This window comes from Curcuma longa, unplaced genomic scaffold (genome assembly GCF_044706935.1).
Source record: "Curcuma longa cultivar G26 ecotype Majalengka, Jawa Barat unplaced genomic scaffold, ITB_CL_G26_1.1 contig_17868, whole genome shotgun sequence".
In the NCBI taxonomy this organism is placed as follows: Eukaryota; Viridiplantae; Streptophyta; class Magnoliopsida; order Zingiberales; family Zingiberaceae; genus Curcuma; species Curcuma longa.
In genome coordinates this window covers 1-21,522 of record NW_027430682.1, presented here as the reverse complement: position 1 = coordinate 21,522, position 21,522 = coordinate 1, and the positions used below count along the sequence as shown (strand labels likewise).

At 41.0% G+C, this 21,522-nt stretch overlaps 4 protein-coding genes, 1 long non-coding RNA gene and 1 pseudogene across 5 annotated transcripts; all 6 read right to left on the bottom strand.

Annotated features, from left to right (window-relative positions):
* Positions 1-265: 265 nt before the first annotated feature.
* Positions 266-7,066, bottom strand: LOC141816734 (uncharacterized; annotated as a pseudogene).
* Positions 7,067-9,190: 2,124 nt separating this feature from the next.
* On the bottom strand, positions 9,191-10,047 carry LOC141816733 (protein LURP-one-related 10-like). Its single transcript, XM_074704477.1, has 3 exons — positions 9,799-10,047; positions 9,483-9,707; positions 9,191-9,397 (listed from the first exon to the last, which is right to left on the bottom strand). The coding sequence occupies exons 1-3, from the start codon at positions 10,045-10,047 to the stop codon at positions 9,191-9,193; spliced, it is 681 nt and encodes a 226-aa protein (XP_074560578.1).
* Positions 10,048-12,357: 2,310 nt separating this feature from the next.
* Positions 12,358-13,500, bottom strand: LOC141816731 (protein LURP-one-related 15-like). Its single transcript, XM_074704476.1, has 3 exons — positions 13,249-13,500; positions 12,595-12,828; positions 12,358-12,528 (listed from the first exon to the last, which is right to left on the bottom strand). The coding sequence occupies exons 1-3, from the start codon at positions 13,498-13,500 to the stop codon at positions 12,358-12,360; spliced, it is 657 nt and encodes a 218-aa protein (XP_074560577.1).
* A 1,424-nt stretch (positions 13,501-14,924) lies between these two features.
* Positions 14,925-15,929, bottom strand: LOC141816735 (protein LURP-one-related 15-like). Its single transcript, XM_074704478.1, has 3 exons — positions 15,622-15,929; positions 15,331-15,555; positions 14,925-15,246 (listed from the first exon to the last, which is right to left on the bottom strand). The coding sequence occupies exons 1-3, from the start codon at positions 15,868-15,870 to the stop codon at positions 15,094-15,096; spliced, it is 627 nt and encodes a 208-aa protein (XP_074560579.1). The 5' UTR covers positions 15,871-15,929; the 3' UTR covers positions 14,925-15,093.
* Positions 15,930-17,787: 1,858 nt separating this feature from the next.
* LOC141816730 (protein LURP-one-related 15-like) lies at positions 17,788-18,651 on the bottom strand. The gene is made up of 3 exons (XM_074704475.1): positions 18,400-18,651; positions 18,055-18,288; positions 17,788-17,958 (listed from the first exon to the last, which is right to left on the bottom strand). The coding sequence occupies exons 1-3, from the start codon at positions 18,649-18,651 to the stop codon at positions 17,788-17,790; spliced, it is 657 nt and encodes a 218-aa protein (XP_074560576.1).
* Positions 18,652-19,115: 464 nt separating this feature from the next.
* Positions 19,116-19,722, bottom strand: LOC141816729 (uncharacterized). Its single transcript, XR_012600727.1, has 3 exons — positions 19,657-19,722; positions 19,492-19,566; positions 19,116-19,155 (listed from the first exon to the last, which is right to left on the bottom strand). It is a non-coding gene; the product is annotated as an uncharacterized LOC141816729 (long non-coding RNA).
* Positions 19,723-21,522: the final 1,800 nt, after the last annotated feature.

Sequence of the window (21,522 nt, the reverse complement as noted above, 5' to 3'; positions counted from 1 at the left end):
CTCTTTAAGAGACACATACAAAAAACTATTTAAGAGATACTTTAATAACAATTCTTCGATGCTAAGAATATACTCTAGAGTTAATGAATGAATACTATTCATTCACATTCATATACAAAAAAAATTAAGTTTATCATTTCAACTCCTTGATTTTTGCCCAACATTCTATATATCACATACTTAAAAACAAACACAATACACTAATTTCCCTTTTCTACGATAGCCATTAGCAATACTAATACAAAATATAGACAGACATTCATATCTATGCACTTGATCGACGACTTGCCTCGATCTCTTCAAGGATGACTATCAACGACACAATGAAGGCGAAATCCTCGTTCGGATTCACTGTTATCTCTAATTTGTCCCTTGCAAAAAATGCAGTCTTGCGATGCATCTGCAGTATTAATTAATTCATCAATATATATAGTTGAGAAAGAAAAGAAAAACTTTGTTCTATATATGTGTTTATGCATGCATATATTCTTACTTGGGCTATGATTTCATCAGTTTCGCCAATACAAATGGTGCATTTCTTGCTTCGTGAAATTATCTTAAAATCACAGGGAGCAGCTTCGTCGGTGTTGGCGGCCAAGACCACATCAAAGTTGTCCTTGCACTCGAATATCTTCGGCTTTCGCACGCTGAACAGCAAATCGTTCGGGCTGGTGCTCTCTCCTCTGAACACACTCCACGTTTCGTGCCAACTAAATGCCTGGAATTAACAAGAACCGATCGAGCGTGAGTATAATTAATTTTGATGATGAAACCTTAATTCTGCGTACGTACCTTCGGTTTCAAGGTGAGGAGAGGGGTGCCGGCGGCGTCGAGGAGGAGGAGGAGGCGGCTGCTCAAGGAGACGCCCTTCACCTTGAACACCACGTCGCCGTTGGCGTCCTCGACCTTGTAAAGGTCTTTCAGGGCGAACAAAGTGTCAGTGCCGGTGATCGTAAATTGACGGCGTTCGGAACTGTGAACTGCCGCTGGTCGGCCGCCAGCTGCTCGGCAGGATCAACATGTCTCTCCGTCTTCCCATCCGCCATGGCTGCTAGCTGCTAGCTGCTGCACAAGCCTCCCTGAAGATTTTGTGATTCAGTATTAATTCTGTTGTGCTGTCCAGAGCTTGTTAAATAAATATCTCAACGTGAATGTGAATTAATGTAGACACGATCTTGGGCAGGAAGTCAAGTCAGCGTTTTTTTTTTTGGAAAATTCAATGGCGAATTGAGTTCGTCTGATCGTCTTGTTTGCGTACTCCAGTAGGAGAGCAGAGAAGTCGACCGGATGCAGCTTCTTGGAAATAAGAATTTAAAAAATACATATTTTAATTTTTAAATGGATAAATAAAATTTAGTTGGATTAGACACGGAGGGCATGGCCATGGAGGTTAAGATTGGCCCGACTTGACTCGTTATTTAAATCGTGCTAAAAATTTTGAAAATATAAATTATTGTTTATGTTGATGTTTTTTTTATTATATTTTCATATACGGTTGTACTTTTTTGACTTTGTAGGTTGTGCTCAATTTCTTTTCCTTTCACAAACTTAGGTGATTTTTAAGATTTGATTAATATTATAGATTTTGGAAACAATTTCTACGTACAAGTTCTACATAGTCCATTTAATTTTATTTAATTTTTATTGCATAGTTGGTTATTTATGTATTTTGATAATTTTTTTTTCCTATTTCATTGTCTATATATATGAGATCAGTTTATTAGGTATATTACAATCGTAGGTACAGTATAATTATTATTTTGGGACAAATATTTTCTTAACATTCTCCTTTATCATTTAATAAAATATGTTTATATTTATGTTCGTATAACTTGATGTATCATTCTTGAGTATTATTTATAATTTATAATGCATGGATGAATATTATTCAAACAGACAGGTTATCTCTCATAAAGAGATGAAAGCCTTCAGATCATAACATGTGTTTTCTTAGGAAGTAGAACTGTATGTATGCGATTGATAAGATAAACGAAAATAAATATACTTTCCTTCCAAAAGATTAGCAGTAGATGTGATTGAAACCTCATGGCTCTAGTCAGACTCAAAATATAACGATGTTTTTGCTCAATCAATGGCGTAGCCAATGTTGGGCTGCACTGGACCGGAGTCTAGTGCAGTCCAATAACTTTTAGGTTAATATATTGTGCCCAAATTTAAAAGGATATTAGTATATAAATGTAATATATTTATTAAATATTTATTATACATGTATATATTATTATTTTCATAATTTAATCCAGGACAGTTGAAGAACACCTAGCCAGCTAGCCTACAAAGTTGGTCGAACTGGGCAGAGGTAATGCCATGATCCAATCATAGACTTAGGTTGAGCATGACTTGTTGGCTGAGGCCAGACTAAACATATATATTATGATAAATAAATTAAAGACATCCCTCAGTGAGGAAGTTCATCTGTGCTAGTCCTAATTAAGCTATTTATATTGCTTTATGGTATCACAGATGATTCTATACCTGTATGGAACATATTATCATAAAATTATATATATATATATATATATATAGTTCTGATATTCTGTGTGACACTGCCTACGCGATCCCGTGCGCGACATCACCGACCCCCGCCGCTTCCGCCCACCCTCGCTATGCCGTCCGACCACCGTCGGTCATCGGATCGTGCCCGATCGATGCGCCACTCGCCGACGCGTCGGTCAGCGTCGAATTCCGGGCGGATTGTGGTCGGAATCCGACGAATTCAGTTGGAAACTGCCGAATCCAACGCGCAACCATTGGTTGCCGAATCGCGGCCGGTCTCCGACCGCGATTTGGCCAGAATCTGACGAGGCCACTGCCATGCGTGATTCGGGCCAAATTACGCCGGATTCCGGCCAAAATCTGACGCCGGCCGACGTGCCAACGAGTGGCGCGTCGATCGGGACCGGTCCGGCGGTCGGCAGTGGCCGGACGGCACGGCGAGGGGTTGCTGTAGCGGGGGAGGGTCGGGGGGGGGGGGGGGGGGGGGGGGGGGGGGGCGGAGCACTATACATTCCCAGTTTTGGACGGTCAGATGTGGCGCGCGATCGGTGATGAACAGTAGATTCGGCGTCGGGCACGGGCGCGCAAGAAACAGAAGCGCAGAATATCATTTTCGTGTATATATATATATATAATTAAGCAAACTCAATACCCTAATTTTCCATTTAAAAGATCGACATTCATGTCTGCACTTAACTGCATGGTGATGAAGCTTCACTCCCTCACACAAGGGAAAACAAAATTCAATTTTTTATTCCACTACCTGCCCTTGTTCCACGACGACTCGCTTTGATCTCTTCAAGGACGATTATCAACGACAGGATGAAGACGTAATCGACGTTCGGATTCACTGTCACCTCCAGTTTGTCCCTCGCAAAAAATGCAGTCTTGCGATGCATCTACAACGACATTAATTAGACATATCTATGAAACTAATTAAGAAAAATAGGGAAAAAACAGAAACTTTTTTGTGCTCACTTGGGCTATGATTTCTTCGGATTCGCCACTGCAAATTGTGCATTTCTTGCATCGTGAAATGATCTTAAAATCACAGGGGGCAGCTACAGCTTGGTCGCCGGCGTTGGTGGCCAAGACCACATCGAAGTTGTCCTTCCACTGGAATATCTGGGGCTTTCGCACGCTGAACAGCAAGTCGTTCGGGCTGGTGCTCTTTCCTCTGAACACTCTCCATGTTTGGTGCCAACTAAATACCTAAAATCAACAAGAACGTAACCAAGCGTGAGTACGTATAATTTTTTGACGATGAATTAAATTAAACCTGCTGCTGCATGTATACCTTTGGTTTGATGGTGAGGAGAGGGTTGCCGGCGGCGTCGAGGAGGAGGCAGCGGCAGCCGAACAAGAAACCGTTCGCCTTGAACACCACGTCGCCGTTGAGGTCCATCACCTTGTATCGGTCGTTGGGGGAGAACAAACTGGCAGTACCGGTGACCGTGAAATTGGTGGAGTGGTTAACGGAGAACTGCCGGCCGACCACCACGTCTCTCCCCGTCTTCCCATCCGCCATGGTTGCTCGCTGCACGTACAAGCCTCTGTGAAGGTTTTGTAATTCAGTATTGGCGATGGAGAGAGAGAGAGAGAGAGAGAGGTGAAGAGAAACTTTGTATTTGGGTGAGATCGATCTGTTGTAGCCATGATCGTCCTTAAGCAGGAAGTCAACGAGATTTGCTTCCTGCGGTGGGAGAGCAGGAGTTGACCTCGAGCGATTGGTGCGTTTGAATAATATAAGAACAGTTGCAAATACATTCGTGATGGGATAAGTATAGAAGTTTAGATTTGCTTTAGAATATATATATAATTTATATTTATTTTATTTTATTTTTCAGTTTGCATGAAAAAAAAAATCTTCATCCGGCTAGGCCAAGCCACTATTATAGTTTTATAGCATTACAACTAAGTCCTGACGCAATATCACACGCTTTCTTTCACAAATAAGTTGATGATCAGATGATTAAAAATTTAAATGAATCATAGTTGATCGAGCACTTAATAATAAAAAAAGTTTTAATAAATCATGATTGACAAGTATTAAGCATACATGAGATGAGAAACAATTGATTACTGCTATTTATCGATCGAGTCATTAAACTTACAAATCATAGCAACGTTGAATACACAATGAGACTATGAGAGTAGCAATCGATTGTTATATCCAATGGTAACTTTATAAAAAAGGATTTTGTCGAGATTTGATGAAAATACTGATTCTTAAGGGTTTGAAGATGAAGTGATGTTATATTTTTTACCATATCAAGAGGTAATCCAAAACCACAAGCAAATACCCAAAGTAAAGTTTCTCGATTATAAAATATTTTTTTATTATCATTTCTATTTGTATCTTGTGTTGTTACTGTGTTGATTTGTGACTACATATTTATAATAGAAGGTATTTAAAAATTAGAAAGATTAATGATGATAGATATTGTATTAAACATTATATATAGTTAGATGGTGCATCAATTAAAATCTATTTATTTTATGTTTGTCATTTTTATATTATTTTATTTTTATTTCGGCTATGAGCGTCATTGAGTACTATGGAGTTGTCAAACTACGATTTCTTTAATCATATTCATAGATTAATGATAAAAAAAAAAACATGATCAATGATGTTAATAGAATGCTGAGCACTAAGAACAGAATGGTTTACTTTCACCAAAAACCATTGACTTAATTAGTCTATTAAATACTTCCAATGGAAGAGAAACATAATTAATAATTCAACCGTTTGGTTTCCAACAGCAACAACCACTGCTTGTTCAGTAACTTCAACAAAAGAAATCTCCCAAGAAGAACAGACAACACAGCAAGATATTTAATTAACATTTATAGTCGAACAGTTAGATCGTCCATTCATAAAGGGTCTCCTCCTTTGATTTATACAATCAAAATTCATCAATACATTCTATATATCACAAAATTAAAACCAAACACGATACACTAATTTTCCTTAATTTTCTACAATAGCCATTAGCAATACTTAACATCCTCAACCAGCTGCCCCTGCAGTCGCACCGCTCCCTCCAGCACTTGATCTACGACGACGGCGGCGACGACGACGACGACTTGCCTTGTTCTCTTCAAGGATGACTATCAACGAGACAATGAAGGCGAAATCCTCGTTTGGATTCACTGTTATTTCTAATTTGTGATCCCTTGCAAAAAATGCAGTCTTGCGATGCATCTGCAGTATTAATTAAAGAAAAATTGAGAAAGAAAAGAAAAACCTTAATCCTCCATGCACGTGTTTATGCATGCTTACTTGGGCAATGATTTTATCCGATTCAGCAATAGAAATGATGCGGTTCTTGCGTCTTCCAGTTATCTTAAAATCACACGGCCGGGCAGATTGGTCGGTGTTGGTGGCCAAGACCACATCAAAGTTGGCCTTCCGCTGGAATATCTTCGACTTTCGCACGCTGAACAGCAAATCGTCCGGGCTGGTGCTCTCTCCTCTGAATACTCTCCACGTTTCATGCCAACTAAATGCCTAAAATTAACAAGAACCGAGCGTCATGAGTATAATTTTGATGATGACTTGGTTGGTGGATGTCGGAGAGGATGCAAATTGGTATCAGATTATCGAGACTAGTGTTCAATACTATATCCGTAAAACGATATTCCTCCACTACATGTGCTTACGGATAGCAATAATTCATTTTTCAAAATACAACGACGACGTCTCGGAATAGTAACCTTTTAAATTCCGATACCAACGAACTTTTTTGTAAGTTTTTTGGACTCCGAATGCACAAAATGAGATAAATGCTTCAAAGGATAAGTTGAATCGATGATTCATTTTTCCAGTATCTGGAGGGATCTATTTATACAAAGTGCGCCTACAAGCCCCCATTGCGCATGGGCGCAGGTGGCGGATGGCGGGCTCGCAGGTACAAGAGCACTTGCTCGCTTATGAGAAGATGAGTTTTTGTGTTAACTCTATTAATACAACAACATTAATAAAGAAGGAAGGAAGGGAAACTTATTGAATTTTATCGATGTGAGATTATTCTTTATGCACTTCCTTATATAGCATTAATAAGCAATTAATGCTATTTTAGACTGAATTTGAACAATTAATTTCTTATTCATTCTAAATCGATTTTGAATCAATTAATGGTTTAGATCTATTTACGCGAAATCGCAAATGAATATTTCGATTTTGAAATCAATTTCGACTTTTATCGATTGATGCTACCTTGATTTTTCATAAAATCGTATTGATTCTTTAAGACTCCAATATACAATAGATGAAACCTTACTTCTTCTGCATGCGTACCTTCGGTGTCATGGTGAGGAGAGGGGTGCCGGCGGCATCGAGGAGCAGACAGCGGCTGCTGAAGAAGGCACCCTTCACCTCGAACACCACGTCGCCGTTGGTGTCCTTGACCTTGTAAAGGTCGTTCGGAGAGAACAAACGGCCAGTTCTGGTGAGCGTTAAATCGACGGCGTACGGAACGGTGAACTGCCTCCGGGCGGCCACCAGCTCCGCAGGAGGAGCAACATGTCTCGCCGTCTGCCCATCCGCCATGGCTGCTAGCTGCTGCACAAGGCTCCCCTGAAGATTCTGTGACTCAGTGTTCTGTCGAGTCTTGTTAAATAAAGATCTCAACGTGAAAGTCAATGTAGGTTAGACACGATCCTTGGGGAAGATCAAGTCAACGCTTTTTTCAAAGTCAATGGTGAGTTCGTCTTATCTTCTGGGTTTGCGTACTGCGGTAGGAGAGCAGAGAAGTCAACTATATACAGCTAGGCACGGGCCAGGCAAGGCCCCTGGCTGTTCATGTTGGGCTCGACCTGACTCGTTATCTAAATGGATTCATAAGACACAAGTTATGCATAATCTAGTTAGTCCCTGACCAACTTGGGCATTGACTTGACCATCATGAGCCATGTTGGACATGATCTATGATGGTTCATGTTGGGCCAACCCTATTGGGTTCTGATGCGAAAAATAAATACATGTACGGCCAAAAAAAACTCATCAAGGATTCATACAAATTATAATTACTCGTTTATGTAAAATATTATCTCTCGATGCGCAAACCTTTGCGAATCTAGAGGATGGAGTCGATTTGAGTGCGATCAGAATGTCCGCACATTGGAGAATCTGATCACCCACATATAAGGCTAGCTATTATATAAAAAAGAACTAAATCCTAACTTTTAGGATTGACAGGATGATAGATCTATCATCGTATCAAAAATTATTTCTCATCTAATTATAAGATATTTTTTTAATTTTATTTTTCATGCATATCACAAAAGTACAAACATGGATATAAAATCGTGGACTTATTTGAAAAACTCAAATCCATATTAGATTAACTAATTAATCTAATAGATTTAGAATCCATTTAGATTAACCCATTAAGACAATAAGTTTATGATCCAATTAGATTAACCAATTAATTCTTTTCAATGTGGGATTTTTATTGTAATTCTAACAAACTCTTCTGTAAAAAGGTGGAATCCGCCACCCTAATGGCCCAACACAGTCAGACTCACGACCATCTGTGAGGAAGTAAATCAAGAAACTGCAATTGGCCACGACGGAGGAGGGTGTTGTTTCGGCTTCGCTGAGATTTGAACCCTTGCACTCTTCTGCAAGTCTGTTCCGTCATAACCAACTCAGCTATACCCCGGGAGCTAATTCCACAAACTCAACATTGTATCTAAATAGGCTAATTGAGCATAGGGGATAGTCTAATTGATCCATTTTACCCACTCTATCTTGGTTATCTTCCTCTTTTCAGCAAAAGGTGGAATCCTCAACCCCAGCAACCCCACAAAGTTAGTCTCATATGACCATCTATAAGGAGATAAATCGAGAAGCTACAATTAGCCACGACAGAGGAGGGCATTGTCTTGACTTCGCCGAGATTCGACCCTTGTCTACTTTAGCATACAACTTTACCATCGTAATCAACTCAACTATGCCCCGGGGGCCTATATATCTTCTTCTCATTCTTAGACCTAGTAGACTTGCCCTAGGGTGTATCACCTGTTGATTAATATAATTAAAATTTAATAATTTAGAAAAAATAAAATTGATGTAGCATAAGCTATTAAATTCGTTGATTTACGCACGAATATCAGAATTAATCTTTTAAAATCTATTAATTCTATCAAAAAATAACATAAATTAGTTAGGAAAAGTAACTAATAAAAAGGTCTCAAAATCCTTAAACACATGTTTAAATAAACTCCAAACCTTAATTTATAAAAGACAAAAATATCCTTAAATTCTAAAATAAAAAATTATTAAAAAATAATAAATAAAATAATTGGAGTATTTGAAAAGATACTAAACAATATTTGATGAATCTGAAAGTGGATGACTATAAATTTTATCCTATAAGAAAGGTAGATCTCTAAAAAAAACTTCCTGTATGAAAAAATAATCTCATTCTGATGCCCAAATTAAATAAAAAATTATGACTTTCAAAAATTCACTCAGCAGACTCAGCATCAAAAACCTATTGAGTTTTACATAACATATATTATATTATAATAGGCAACAATGAGAATTATCATAAAATTATAAACACATACAATACTCTAACTATAGCCATTAGCAATACTAGACAAGATCTAGACGACGTTCATGTATGCACAGCACTTAACATCCTGATTATAGAGCTGCTGCACTCGTTCAGAAAGTTGCACCCCCTGAGAAAGTTGCACCCCCTGAGAAAGCTGCACCGCCTCCTGCACTCGTTGTAGCAGCTGTATTTGCTCGACGACTTGCCATGATCTCTTCAAGGATGACTATCAACGAGACGATGAAGGCGAAATCTTCGTTGGGATTCACCGTTATTTCCAGTTCGTCCCTTGCAAAAAATGCAGTCTTGCGATGCATCTGCAGCATTAATTGAAGATTTGAGAAAGAAAAGAAATTAAAAACTTTATTCTATATATGTGTTTATGCATGCATATATGCTTACTTGGGCTATGATTTCATCAGTTTCGCCAATACAAATGGAGCATTTCTTTCTTCGTGCAATTATCTTAAAATCACAGGGAGCAGTTTCGTCGGTGTTGGTGGCCAAGACCACATCAAAGTTGTCCTTCCGCTGGAATATCTTGGACTTTCGCACACTGAACAGCAAATCGTCCGGGCTGGTGCTCTCTCCTCTGAATACTCTCCGTGTTCCGCGATTGCTAAAGGCCTGGAGTTAACAAGAACGTAACCAAGCGTGAGTATAATAATTTGAAGGGCGAGGCAAAGTTTTGATGATGAAACCTTATTGTGCGTCGTACCTTCGGTTTCATGGTGAGGAGAGGGGTGCCGACGGCGTCGAGGAGGAGGCGGCGGCTGCTGAAGAAGACACCCTTCACCTTGAACACCAAGTCGCCGTTGGTGTCTTTGACCTTGTAAAGGTCGTTCGGGGTGAACAAACCGCCGGTGCTGGTGAGCGTTAAATTGACGGCGTAAGGAACGGTGAACTGCCGGGCGGCCACCAGCTCGGCAGGCGCAACATATCTCGCCGTCTGCCCATATTCCGCCATGGCTGTAGCTCTGTGAAGGTTTTGCGTGATTCAGTATTAATGGAGAGAGATCTGTACGTTGTGTCGTCCATGCTTGTTAAATAAATATCTTAACGTGAATGCGAATGCAGACACGATTCTCGGGCAGGAAGAAGCCAAGTCAGCGTGGTTTTGTTTGAAAAGTCAACGGCGCGTTCGTCTTTGTCTTCTTGTTTGCGTACTGCAGTGGAAGAGCCGGAGTCGATTGAAGCTAACAAACTTAATTTCCTTCTCTTTTAATAAGCACAAAACATATCCTCCAGATGTATTTTTAATATCTAGCAAAAATTTTAAATATATTAAAACACATAAATTATTAAATTTTCTATAATTAAATAATTATTTCAAATACTTTAAATCCAATTTAAGAGATATGTGAACACATAAAATTGGAATGCGTAGCTAGTATTAATAAAATATATAATTAAAATTTATGATTATTCTTAAGTACCCAACTTTATAGAATCTCTCTTTAGTTTTTCATATTTTCAAGGTAATTAATTAAGCAACAATAAGTTTCAATTTTACATAATTTACAAATTCATATTTAAGAGGGAAAAAACTAATATATACTCTCAAATGAATTAATTAAACAATTAAATATATCAAAAATAAAATATACATAGCACATCATTAATTAATTAAGTGGAAGGATATATATCAAAATCAAAATAAAATAGTCAGATGAAATATAATAATTAATAAAAACAACCATTTGAGTTTCGACTTTTCATCAAATAAAGGAGATTTAAATTGTCAACAAAAATAGATTGTATCATCGATTAACAAATCACAATGTATCTCCATTGTAAGTTTTTTTACGACTTGTATTTAAAAGGGGCTTAAATTTTTTTTGGGACTTTCTATATACTTGGATAATTAAATTATCTAAGATTAAAAAATTAAAATTATTTTTTTAAAAAAATCTAATTAATGTATAATATTTTTTGGGGCTTTTCTTCAACCCAGGAGTTCAAGGGCATCAAGTTAGCAAAGGAATGACATGTACAAACTTCCAACATATAATTTTAACTAGTGTGTTCTTGTTGAGATCGCTCTATGGACACGTCACCGACCACGCAACACCGAGATTGGCTTCACGAGGAGGAAGGAGGCAACGAGCTCCGGGACCCGGCCACTCAGCACCGATGTTGACTACGCGAGGAGGAGAAAGAAGACGATGAGCTCCGAGGCATGCAAGCACTAACATCGTGAGAAGATCAGGGGTGCCCTGGCTCGACCCTTTGACGCTCAAGTTAGTCACTAAAAGAAGAAGAGCTTAATTGAAGGAGTGTGATGAAGGCATATGTTTGCGTACCTATATCTGTACAGAAAGGAGATTATATAGACGAGAGTAGTGAGAGAATCATACAGTCATGTCTTGTCGTTAATTAAGGAGAATATTCACACTTGGAGATTTTGTCAGAAGATATATATATCCCATCAGGATGTAAAAAATGTCTTGTCATTGTCATAATAGTAAGAAGTCACATCATTCAGCACCATACCGTGATAATAGAGGGGCAGGTGATCATATCACATAATTACTCATAACTTTTTAGCGGTGATTTGACTGCATGACTGATAAAGACAGGAGGGGAAATCGGTTTGATGTGGGGTCAAGCGAGATTAGCCGGTGGAGAAGTTGACTTTGAGTCGGGCTGAGCAGGGATTGGGCACGATCAAGTGGAGTCCAGGCATGACTCAGTGGAGTCGTGGCACGACCGAGTGGAGTCTGAGCTCATCCTCTCAATATAAATGCAGTGCTCTCGATGAGTCAGGAGCTAGGGCTCTTCCTCTTGGTACTATGTTTGGGGGTCATGGTTGTGTCAGCCGAACTGCAGTTCGAACTGGGAATCGAGCTCCCGAGCGAGCTGGGTGAGTGGCCAAGTAGGGCTCTTGAGTGGTGGGTGAGTGGCTGAGTCAAGCTTCCGAGTGGGGGGTGAGTGGCCGAGTCAGGCTTCCAAGTGGGCCAAATGTAAAGTCAAATCAACCTTTTATCCGCCATGTCTCGAACTTAGATTGATATTTACGGCACAGGCCATAATACCCATAACATAGTGCATTATTCATACATAAATAGAGAAGAAACTTCAACATTTATTATAGTTAGAACAGAATATCTCCTCCGGTTTATGTAATCAAAATTATTAATTCAGAAAAAATAAAATTTATTGAGTTTTATGAAAACATATTACAATAGACAAGGAGCTGATAATGGTAGGATAAAACTTCAAATACAATTCACTAATTTTCCTTTAATTTGTTATATATATAAAAATGCACTTGACATTAAGTTGCACGTCGTCTTCTTCTACGCACTGACGCTGCATTTGATCGACGACGACTCGCTTTGATCTCTTCAAGGACGATTATCAACGACAGGATGAAGACGTAATCGACGTTCGGATTCACTGTCACCTCCAGTTTGTCCCTCGCAAGAAATGCAGTTTTGCGATCCATCTACAACGACGACATTAATTATATATATGTATCTATGAAAGAACAGAAACTTAACTCTATGCTCACTTGGGCTATGATTTCGTCGGATTCGCCAATGCAAATTGTGCATGTCGTGCATCGTGAAATGATCTTAAAAGCACAGGGGGAAGCTACAGCTTGGTCGGCGGCGTTGGTGGCCAAGATCACATCACAGTTGTCCTTCCACTGGAATATCTGGGGCTTTCGCACGCTGAACAGCAAATCATTCGGGCTGGTGCTCTCTCCTCTGAACACTCTCCATGTTTGGTGCCAACTAAATACCTAAAATCAACAAGAACAGAGCGTGAGTATAATTATATATATACGCGACGCCGAATCCGCCGTTGATCACGCGATCGCCCACGAGATCTAACCGTCCAAATCTGGGAATGCACAGTACTCGCGCCCCGACCCCACCGTTGTCGTCCGCCCTCACCTCACCGTTTGGCCACCGCCGGCTATCGGCCCGGCCGCGATCGATGCGCCGCTCGTCGGCGCGCCGGCCGGCGGTCCTTCCTCGCCCGGTCTCCAGCCGTGATTTGGCCGGAAACCGGCCATGATTCGGCCGCCAGTGGCTGTGCGCTGGATTCGGTGGTTTTCGGCCGTATTGCGGCCACAATCCGGTCGGAATCCGATGTCGGTCGGCGTGCCGGCGAGTGGGCCGTCGATCGGGACTGATCCGACGGTCTCCGATGGCAGGACGGCGTGGCGACAACGGCGGAAGTGGTTGGGGGTCGGTGCTGTCTCGCACGGGCCACGTAAATCGAAGAAACCCTTCCCCTTGAACACCACGTCGTCGTTGATGTCCATCACCTTGTAACGGTCGTTCGGGGAGAATAAACTGGCAGTACGAGTGACTGTGAAATTGACGGCATTCCGAATGGAGAATTGCCGGCCGACCACCACCACGGCAGGCCCAACATCTCTCCCCGTCTGCGGCCCATATTCCGCCATGGTTGCTAGCTGCACGAGGCTCTGTGAAGGTTTTGTGAATCAGTATTAATGCTCAGATGATCTGTCTTGTTAAATAAAGATCTCAACGTGAATGTTAGAAGAAACGATCCTCGGCAGGAAGAAGTCAAGTCAGCTCGGTCGTTCGTCTTATTTTATTGTTCTCGGAAACTTCTTGGGTAGAAGGTGGCATCCTGCGCCATCCCAGCGGTCTCACACGGTCGGTCTCACGATCATTTATGAAAAAGGTAAATCGAAAAATTATAGTTGTAGTTGGCCTGGCTCACGATCACACGGTCGGGCATGGCCATAGGTTCATGTAGTTGGCCTGGCTCGACTAGTTATCTAAATGAGTTCAGATGGTATCCGGAGTTACTTTCAAACACCTGGCTTCATTTTTTGGCCGGTCAATTACTTTCTAAAGCATGAGATGGTATCCGGAGTTACTCCCGAATACCTGACTTCATTTCTTGACCAACCAACTACTTTCCGAAGCATCCCGCTTGTTAATATGTTCACCCGAGTATTTCACTTTTGTACTACGACTTTCCACTTGGATTTAGGAGTTATAGTTCTCAGGATGCTATAGTATTCGCAAGCTATAATACTTTGGATGCTTCAACGAAGTTACAGTACGTACTCAAGATGCTACACTACCCGCAGAGCTACAATGCTCAGGAAAGTCATTCGGATCGGAGTTTGTTCTCTTGAGCACCAACTACTTTCAGAAGCATCCCGACTTGTTAATATGTTCACCCGAGTATTTCGCTTTTGTCCTACAACTTTCCATTTGGATTCAGGAGTTACAGTTCTCAGGATGCTATAGTATTCGCAAGCTATAATACTCTAGATGCTTCAACGAAATTACAGTACTCAAGATGCTACACTATCCGCGGAGCTACAATGCTTAGGAAAGTCATTCGGAGTTTGTTCTCTTGTGCATTTGGCATACATCCAGGGATATTCCATTCAGATCCCAAAAATCTAGAAATTCAGTCACAATCTTCAATAACTCCCAACAACCCAACAATCTGTTTGTTAATGGCCGGACAATCTAAGTGTATTGTTTAACAGTTGTCGCCTTTGGCCCCCCAACAGCTCGATAATATCAAGTACTACATGAAGATTCCTTTCCGTTCTATATAAGGATTGATGGAGGTAAATATAATAGGGATAATTTTCTTCTCACGAGCAAAAGGTGACTCTTTTCCACTAAGCTCTCATTCTTTTTCTAGTTCTTCTTCTCTTTGTCACACATCTCTCCAACACTTTCATTTTCTCCTACTGAACACTGATTTAAGTGTCAGAGTAGTCACGCTGATAGAATCCGCCAACCCTAACATTCTCTACATTCTCAGGCAGTCAGGCTATTGAAACCATGACACTTCCCAAAAGAATCTACGAAATCAAGTTGAAAATAGACACAATTTGATTTTCCAACTGAGAAGAACCATCATTAACAATAATAGAACCAACTGAGAAGAACCCTCTTACAATAGCCATTAGCAAATACTATACAAAATATAGATATTCATATGTGCACTACTTTCTTCAGTTGCATCGATCGCTTCCTCCATCAGCATCCAGCACTGGCACTTAGCTTCCACCTCCACCACTTGCACTTGCTCGACGACTTGCCATGATCTCTTCAAGGATGACTATCAACGAGACGATGAAGGCGAAATCCTGGTTGGGATTCACTGTTATTTCTAGTTTGTCCCTTGCAAAAAATGCAGTCTGGCGATGCATCTGCAGTATTAATTGAAAATTTAATTGAGAAAGAAAAGAAAAACTTTATTCTATATATGTGTTTATGCATCCATATATTCTTACTTGGGCTATGATTTCATCAGTTTCGCCAATACAAATGGTGCATTTCTTGCTTCGTGAAATTATCTTAAAATCACAGGGAGCAGCTTCGTCGGTGTTGGTGGCCAAGAACACATCAAAGTTGTCCTTCCACTGGAATATCTTGGGCTTTCGCATTCTGAACAGCAAATCGTTCGGGCTGGTGCTCTCTCCTCTGAACACTCTCCACGTTCCATGCCAACTAAATGCCTAAAATTAACAAGAACCGAGCGTGAGTATCATTTTGATGATGAAACGTTAATTCTGCGTACGTACCTTGGGTTTCATGGTGAGGAGAGGGGTGCCGGCGGCGTCGAGGAGGAGGCGGCGGCTGCTGAAGGAGACACCCTTCACCTTGAACACCAAGTCGCCGTTGGTGTCTTTGACCTTGTAAAGGTCGTTCGGGGTGAACAAACCGCCGGTGCTGGTGAGCGTTAAATTGACGGCGTAAGGAACGGTGAACTGCCGGGCGGCCACCAGCTCGGCAGGCGCAACATATCTCGCCGTCTGCCCATATTCCGCCATGGTTGTTTGCTGCTGCACAAGCCTAGCTCTGTGAAGGTTTTGTGATTCAGTATTAATGGAGAGAGATCTGTACGTACGTCGTGTCGTCCATGCTTGTTAAATAAATATGTCAACGTGATTACGTGAATGTGAAGGCAGACACGATCCTCGGGCAGGAAGAAGTCAAGTCAGCGTGGTTTTGTTTGAAAATTCAACGACGCGTTCGTCTTAATCTTCTTGTTTGCGTACTGCGTTCGTCTTAATCTTCTTGTACGCGTTCGTCTTAATTAATTGTGGAAGCATACATATCAAAATCAAAAATAGTTAGATGAAATATAATAATTAATAACAACAACTATTTGAGTTTCGACTTTTCATCAAATAAAGGAGGCTTAAATTGTCAACAAAAAAAAAAAAAGATTGTATCATCGATTAACACATCATCACAATGTATCTCCACTGTAATTTTTTTACGACTTGTATTTAAAAGGGGCTTAAAATTTTTTTGGGACTTTCTATATACTTGGATAATTAAATTATCTAAGATTAAAAAATTAATTTTTTTTTTAAAAAAAATCTAATTAATGTATAATATTTTTTGGGGCTTTTCTTCAACCCATGCAGGAGTTCAAGGGCATCAAGTTAGCAAAGGAATGACATGTACAAGCTTCCAACATATAATTTTAACTAGTGTGTTCTTGTTGAGATCGCTCTATGGATACGTCACCGACCACTCAACATCGAGATTGGCTTTGCGAGGAGGAAGGAGGCAACGAGCTCTGGGACCCGGCCACTCAGCATCGATGTTGACTGTGCAAGGAGGAGGAAGAAGACGATGAGCTCTGGGGCATGGAAGCACTAACACCGTGAGAAGGCCAGGGGGTGCCCTGGCTCGACCCTCTGACGCTCAAGTCAGTCACCGGAAGAAGAAGAGTTTAATTGAAGGAGCGTGATGAAGGCGTATGTATGCGTACATGTATATGTACAGAAGAGAGATTATATAGACAAGAGTAGTAAGAGAATCATACAATCATGTCTTGTCGTTAATTAAGAAGAATATTCACGTTCAGAGATTTTGTTAGAAGATATGTCCCATCATGGTGTAAAAAATATCTTGTCATTATCATAATAGTATGAAGTTGCATCATTCAGCATCATACTGTGATAATAGGGGGTAGGTGATCATGTCACATAATTACTCATAAATTCTTGATGGTAATTTGACTGACTGATAAAGACAGAAGGGGGAATCGGTTTGATGTGGGGTCAAGCGAGACTAGCCGGTGGAGAAGTTGACTTTGAATAGGGCTGAGCAGGGATCAGGCACGATCGAGTGAAGTCTTGGCACGGTCGAGTGGAGTCTGAGCTGGACCTCAATATAAATGTAGTGCTCTCGATGAGTCGGGAGCTAGCTAGGGCTCTTACTCTTGGTACTGTGTTCGGGGGACATGGTTGTGTCAGTCGAATTGCGGTTTGAACTGGGAGTCGAGCTCCCAAGCGAGCTGGATGAGTGGCCGAGTAGGGCTCCTGAGTGGTGGGTAAGTGGCTAAGTCAGGCTTCCGAGTGGGGGGCGAGTGGCCGAGTCAGGCTTCGTGCACCAAATGTAAAGTCAAGTCAACCTTTTATCTGTCATGTCTCGGACTTAGACTGATCTATAGGGATCGGGTCAAAATACCTTTAACATAGTGCATTATTTATACGTAAATAGAGAAGAAACTTCAACATTTATTATAGTTGAACAAAATATCTCCTCCTTCGATTTATGTAATCAAAATTATTAATTCAGAAAAAATAAAATTTATTGAGTTTTATGAAAACATATTACAATAGACAAGGAGCTGATAATTGTAGGATAAAACTTCAAATACAATTCACTAATTTTCCTTTAATTTGTTATATATATATAAAAGATGGGCATTCATATATATGCACTTGACATTAAGTTGCACGTCGTCTTCTTCTACCCGCTGACGCTGCATTTGATCGACGACGACTCTCTTTGATCTCTTCAAGGACGATTATCAACGACAGGATGAAGACGTAATCGACGTTCGGATTCACTGTCACCTCCAGTTTGTCCCTCGCAAAAAATGCAGTCTTGCGATGCATCTACGTACAACGACGATATTAATTATATATATGAATCTATGAAAGAACAGAAACTTAAACTCTAATTTTTCTTTTTTAATGTATTTTTGTGCTCACTTGGGCGATGATTTCGTCGGATTCGCCAATGCAAATTGTGCATTTCTTGCATCGTGAAATGATCTTAAAATCACAGGGGGAAGCTACAGCTCGGTCGCCGGCGTTGGAGGCCAAGATCACATCAAAGTTGTCCTTCCACTGGAATATCTGGGGCTTTCGCATGCTGAACAGCAAATCGTTCGGGCTGGTGCTCTCTCCTCTGAACACTCTCCATGTTTGGTGCCAACTAAATACCTAAAATCAACAAGAACGTAACCAAGCGTGAGTACGTATAAATTTTTGACGATGAATTAAATTAAACCTGCTGTTGCATATATATATATATATATATATATATATATGTACCTTTGGTTCGATGGTGAGGAGAGGGATGCCGGCGGCGTCGAGGAGGAGGCAGCCGAAGTTGAAGAAGAAACCCTTCCCCTTGAGCACCACGTCGCCGTTGATGTCCATCGCCTCGTAACGGTCGTTCGGGGAGAATAAACTGGCAGTACGGGTGACCGTGAAATTGACGGCGTTCCGAACGGAGAACTGCCGGCCGACCACCACCACGGCAGGCGCAACATCTCTCCCCGTCTGTGGCCCATATTCCGCCATGGTTGCTGGCTGCACGAGGCTCTGTGAAGGTTTTGCGAATCAGTATTAATGGTCAGATGATCTGTCTTGTTAAATAAAGATCTCAACGTGAATGTAGAAACGATCCTCGGCAGGAAGAAGTCGAGTCAGTTCGGCCGTTCGTCTTATTTTATTGTTCTCGGAAATTTCTTGGGTAAAAGGTGGACTTCAACGTCATACCAACAGTTTCACACGGTCGATTTCACGATGGTAAATCGAGAAACTGCAGTTGATCACGATGGAAAAGAGTATGCCGAGATTCGAACTCTTGCCATCTTCTGCAATTCTATTCCATCGTAACCAACTCAATAATGTCCGAGAGCAAAATAATCAGCTAATGTTCTAATGTTCTTCACTGGGAAAAACATGAACTGTATTGACCAAATACAGTAAATTCCTCTCACCTGATAAAATGCAGGTAAAATCCTAGAACCCAAAGATAGATCCTCTTATATATCAAAAGAACTCCTATAATCGCTCAGGGTCCTGCAATAAGGATAAATAATATCCCTTAATTACAGCAATTATCTAGCAAGATCATATTAAAAATTATACTTAGTTTTTAATCAGATTTAGATCCTAAGTGAATCAAACCCAATTCAAATCAACCATACCAAACCTAACCTAAGGTCTGATTAATCCAACCAATTAATTCTTGTTAACACAACTTAATTAATTAATTAACTAGTTGTATTAACCTCCTTAGATTAATCAATCATCGTAAACTTACTAAACCAAAATTGATCAAGCAGTATCTTGCCTAATCCCACACTAGTCCATATCAGATTACTAATTAGATCAAACATTAACAAAAGAACTTACCAAACCAAAGCCCTAGCTCAGTTTGATCTACCCGTCACTTATCAGGATTCTGCCAAACAAGAAATCCCTAACAATCTGTGAACTCAAGTAAATTCCACAATCATTCAATGAAATCCCAAGAAATCTGCACAAGACACCTTAACAGATCAAGATTTAATCGCTTACCTCCAATCTTGCCCTAACAAATCTAGATCTAAACCCAAATCTGAGCTCTCGTCTTCTTCCTTGTGGTCGGCGCCGAAGAACTCAATTAAAAGCTGAGCAGAAGGAAAATCAATCCAGAATCACATCATCTAATCCATTTCAACTCAAGAACTCACCTAGACCAAAACACTTACCTCGGATCTGAGTGAAATCCCAACCTAGATCCGTCCGATCAAGCCAATCAACATCGTCGGCCGAATCAAGAAACCTCACCGAATCAAGATCTGCTCAAGAGATCTATGGAAACCGGTAGAAATCACAGATCTAAGCCTTAGAAAACCCTAGGCATCCAAGATTGAACAATCTTACCTTCTTCTTACTCTCCTCCACCGATCTCTCTGTTTCCCGTCGAACGCCGCCAACTACAGCTCCTCCACAAATCGCCGGCCACCTCTACAGTCGGCACCCTCCTTGGAACGCCCTCCCTCTCCGCTGATCTCCTTGCCAATCGGTTGGCCGCCGATCGCCGGATACAGATGGAGCAGAGGAATGCGGAGGTGGGAGCAGAGAAGCTGGATCGCGGAAATGGGAGAAGAAGTCGCGGCGAAGACTCTTTCTCAACTTTCTTTAACGGGCGGATTCAATGTTAACGGGTATTAAAACCTATCCGATAACCCATTAACCTATATTCTCCATTAATGTTAATTGGCCTTATTAATTGGGCTTGTTAATTCTAAATTGGGTTGGGTATTTTACAGGAACGGAGTTTTGGAAGCTTTGGAATTGGGTTTTTCGACTGCAGGTCGCGGACTGCTTATATAGTCGACCTGAGTCGACTCAGATGGAGATCTGGGTCAACTCCAGCGCGCGTTGCAGATAAAACTTGATTGGTTTAGTCGCTTATCCCTCCTGAGTCGACTCTGATTACGTTCTTGGTCGACTCCAGTCGCGGTGGCGGCAGTGGCGATAAGATTTGACCCTGAGTCGACTCAAAACCTCACCTGAGTCGACTCCAGGCTGATCTGGCGGAAAACTCGACGCGCTGACTTCCGGATTAGTAATCCAGGACAGGGACATTGGACTGCGGTAAAGCATATATTGAAGTATCTGAGAAGGACTAGAAATTATATGCTGATTTACCAAGCAGATATAATTTAATCCCTGTGGATTACACGGACTCTGACTTTCAATCTGATAGGGATAAAAGTAAGTCTACATCAGGTTATGTGTTTACATTGGGAGGTGGAGCCATAACATGGAGAAGTATAAAGCAGAAATGCATTTCGGACTCTACCATGGAAGCTGAGTATGTGGCAGCCTCTGAGGCAGCCAAAGAAGCTGTATGGCTCAGGAACTTCTTGATGGACTTAGATAGTGATTCCTGGTTTGCCCAAGACTATCACAATTTATTGTGATAATAGTGGTGCAGTTGCAAACTCGAAGGAACCACGAGCCTATAAGGCAAGTAAACACATTGAGCGCAAGTACCACCTGATACGGGACATTGTCAAACGGGGAGAAGTCGCTATGGTCAAGATTGCATCAGAGGATAAGCTGACAGACCCTTTCACTAAGGCCCTTCCGGCGAGAGCTTTTGATCGGCAAGTGGAGGGTATTGTAGGGTCTAATTGGATGTCCGTATCTCCACAATGGCATGATATTGTCCACTTTGGGCCTAAGCCCTCATGGTTTTGCTCTTGGGCTCTACCCAAAAGGCCTCATACCAATGGAGATACTTTTCATCCTTTTAACCCCATGATCTTTTCTATGTACTTTAGATGTGGGACTATGTTTGCACCATTGCAACCCAACAGGTATGAGAATCAGATGTATGACAGCATATGAGGCAACGTAGTCTTCTAGTATAAGTGGGAGATTGTTGGGAAG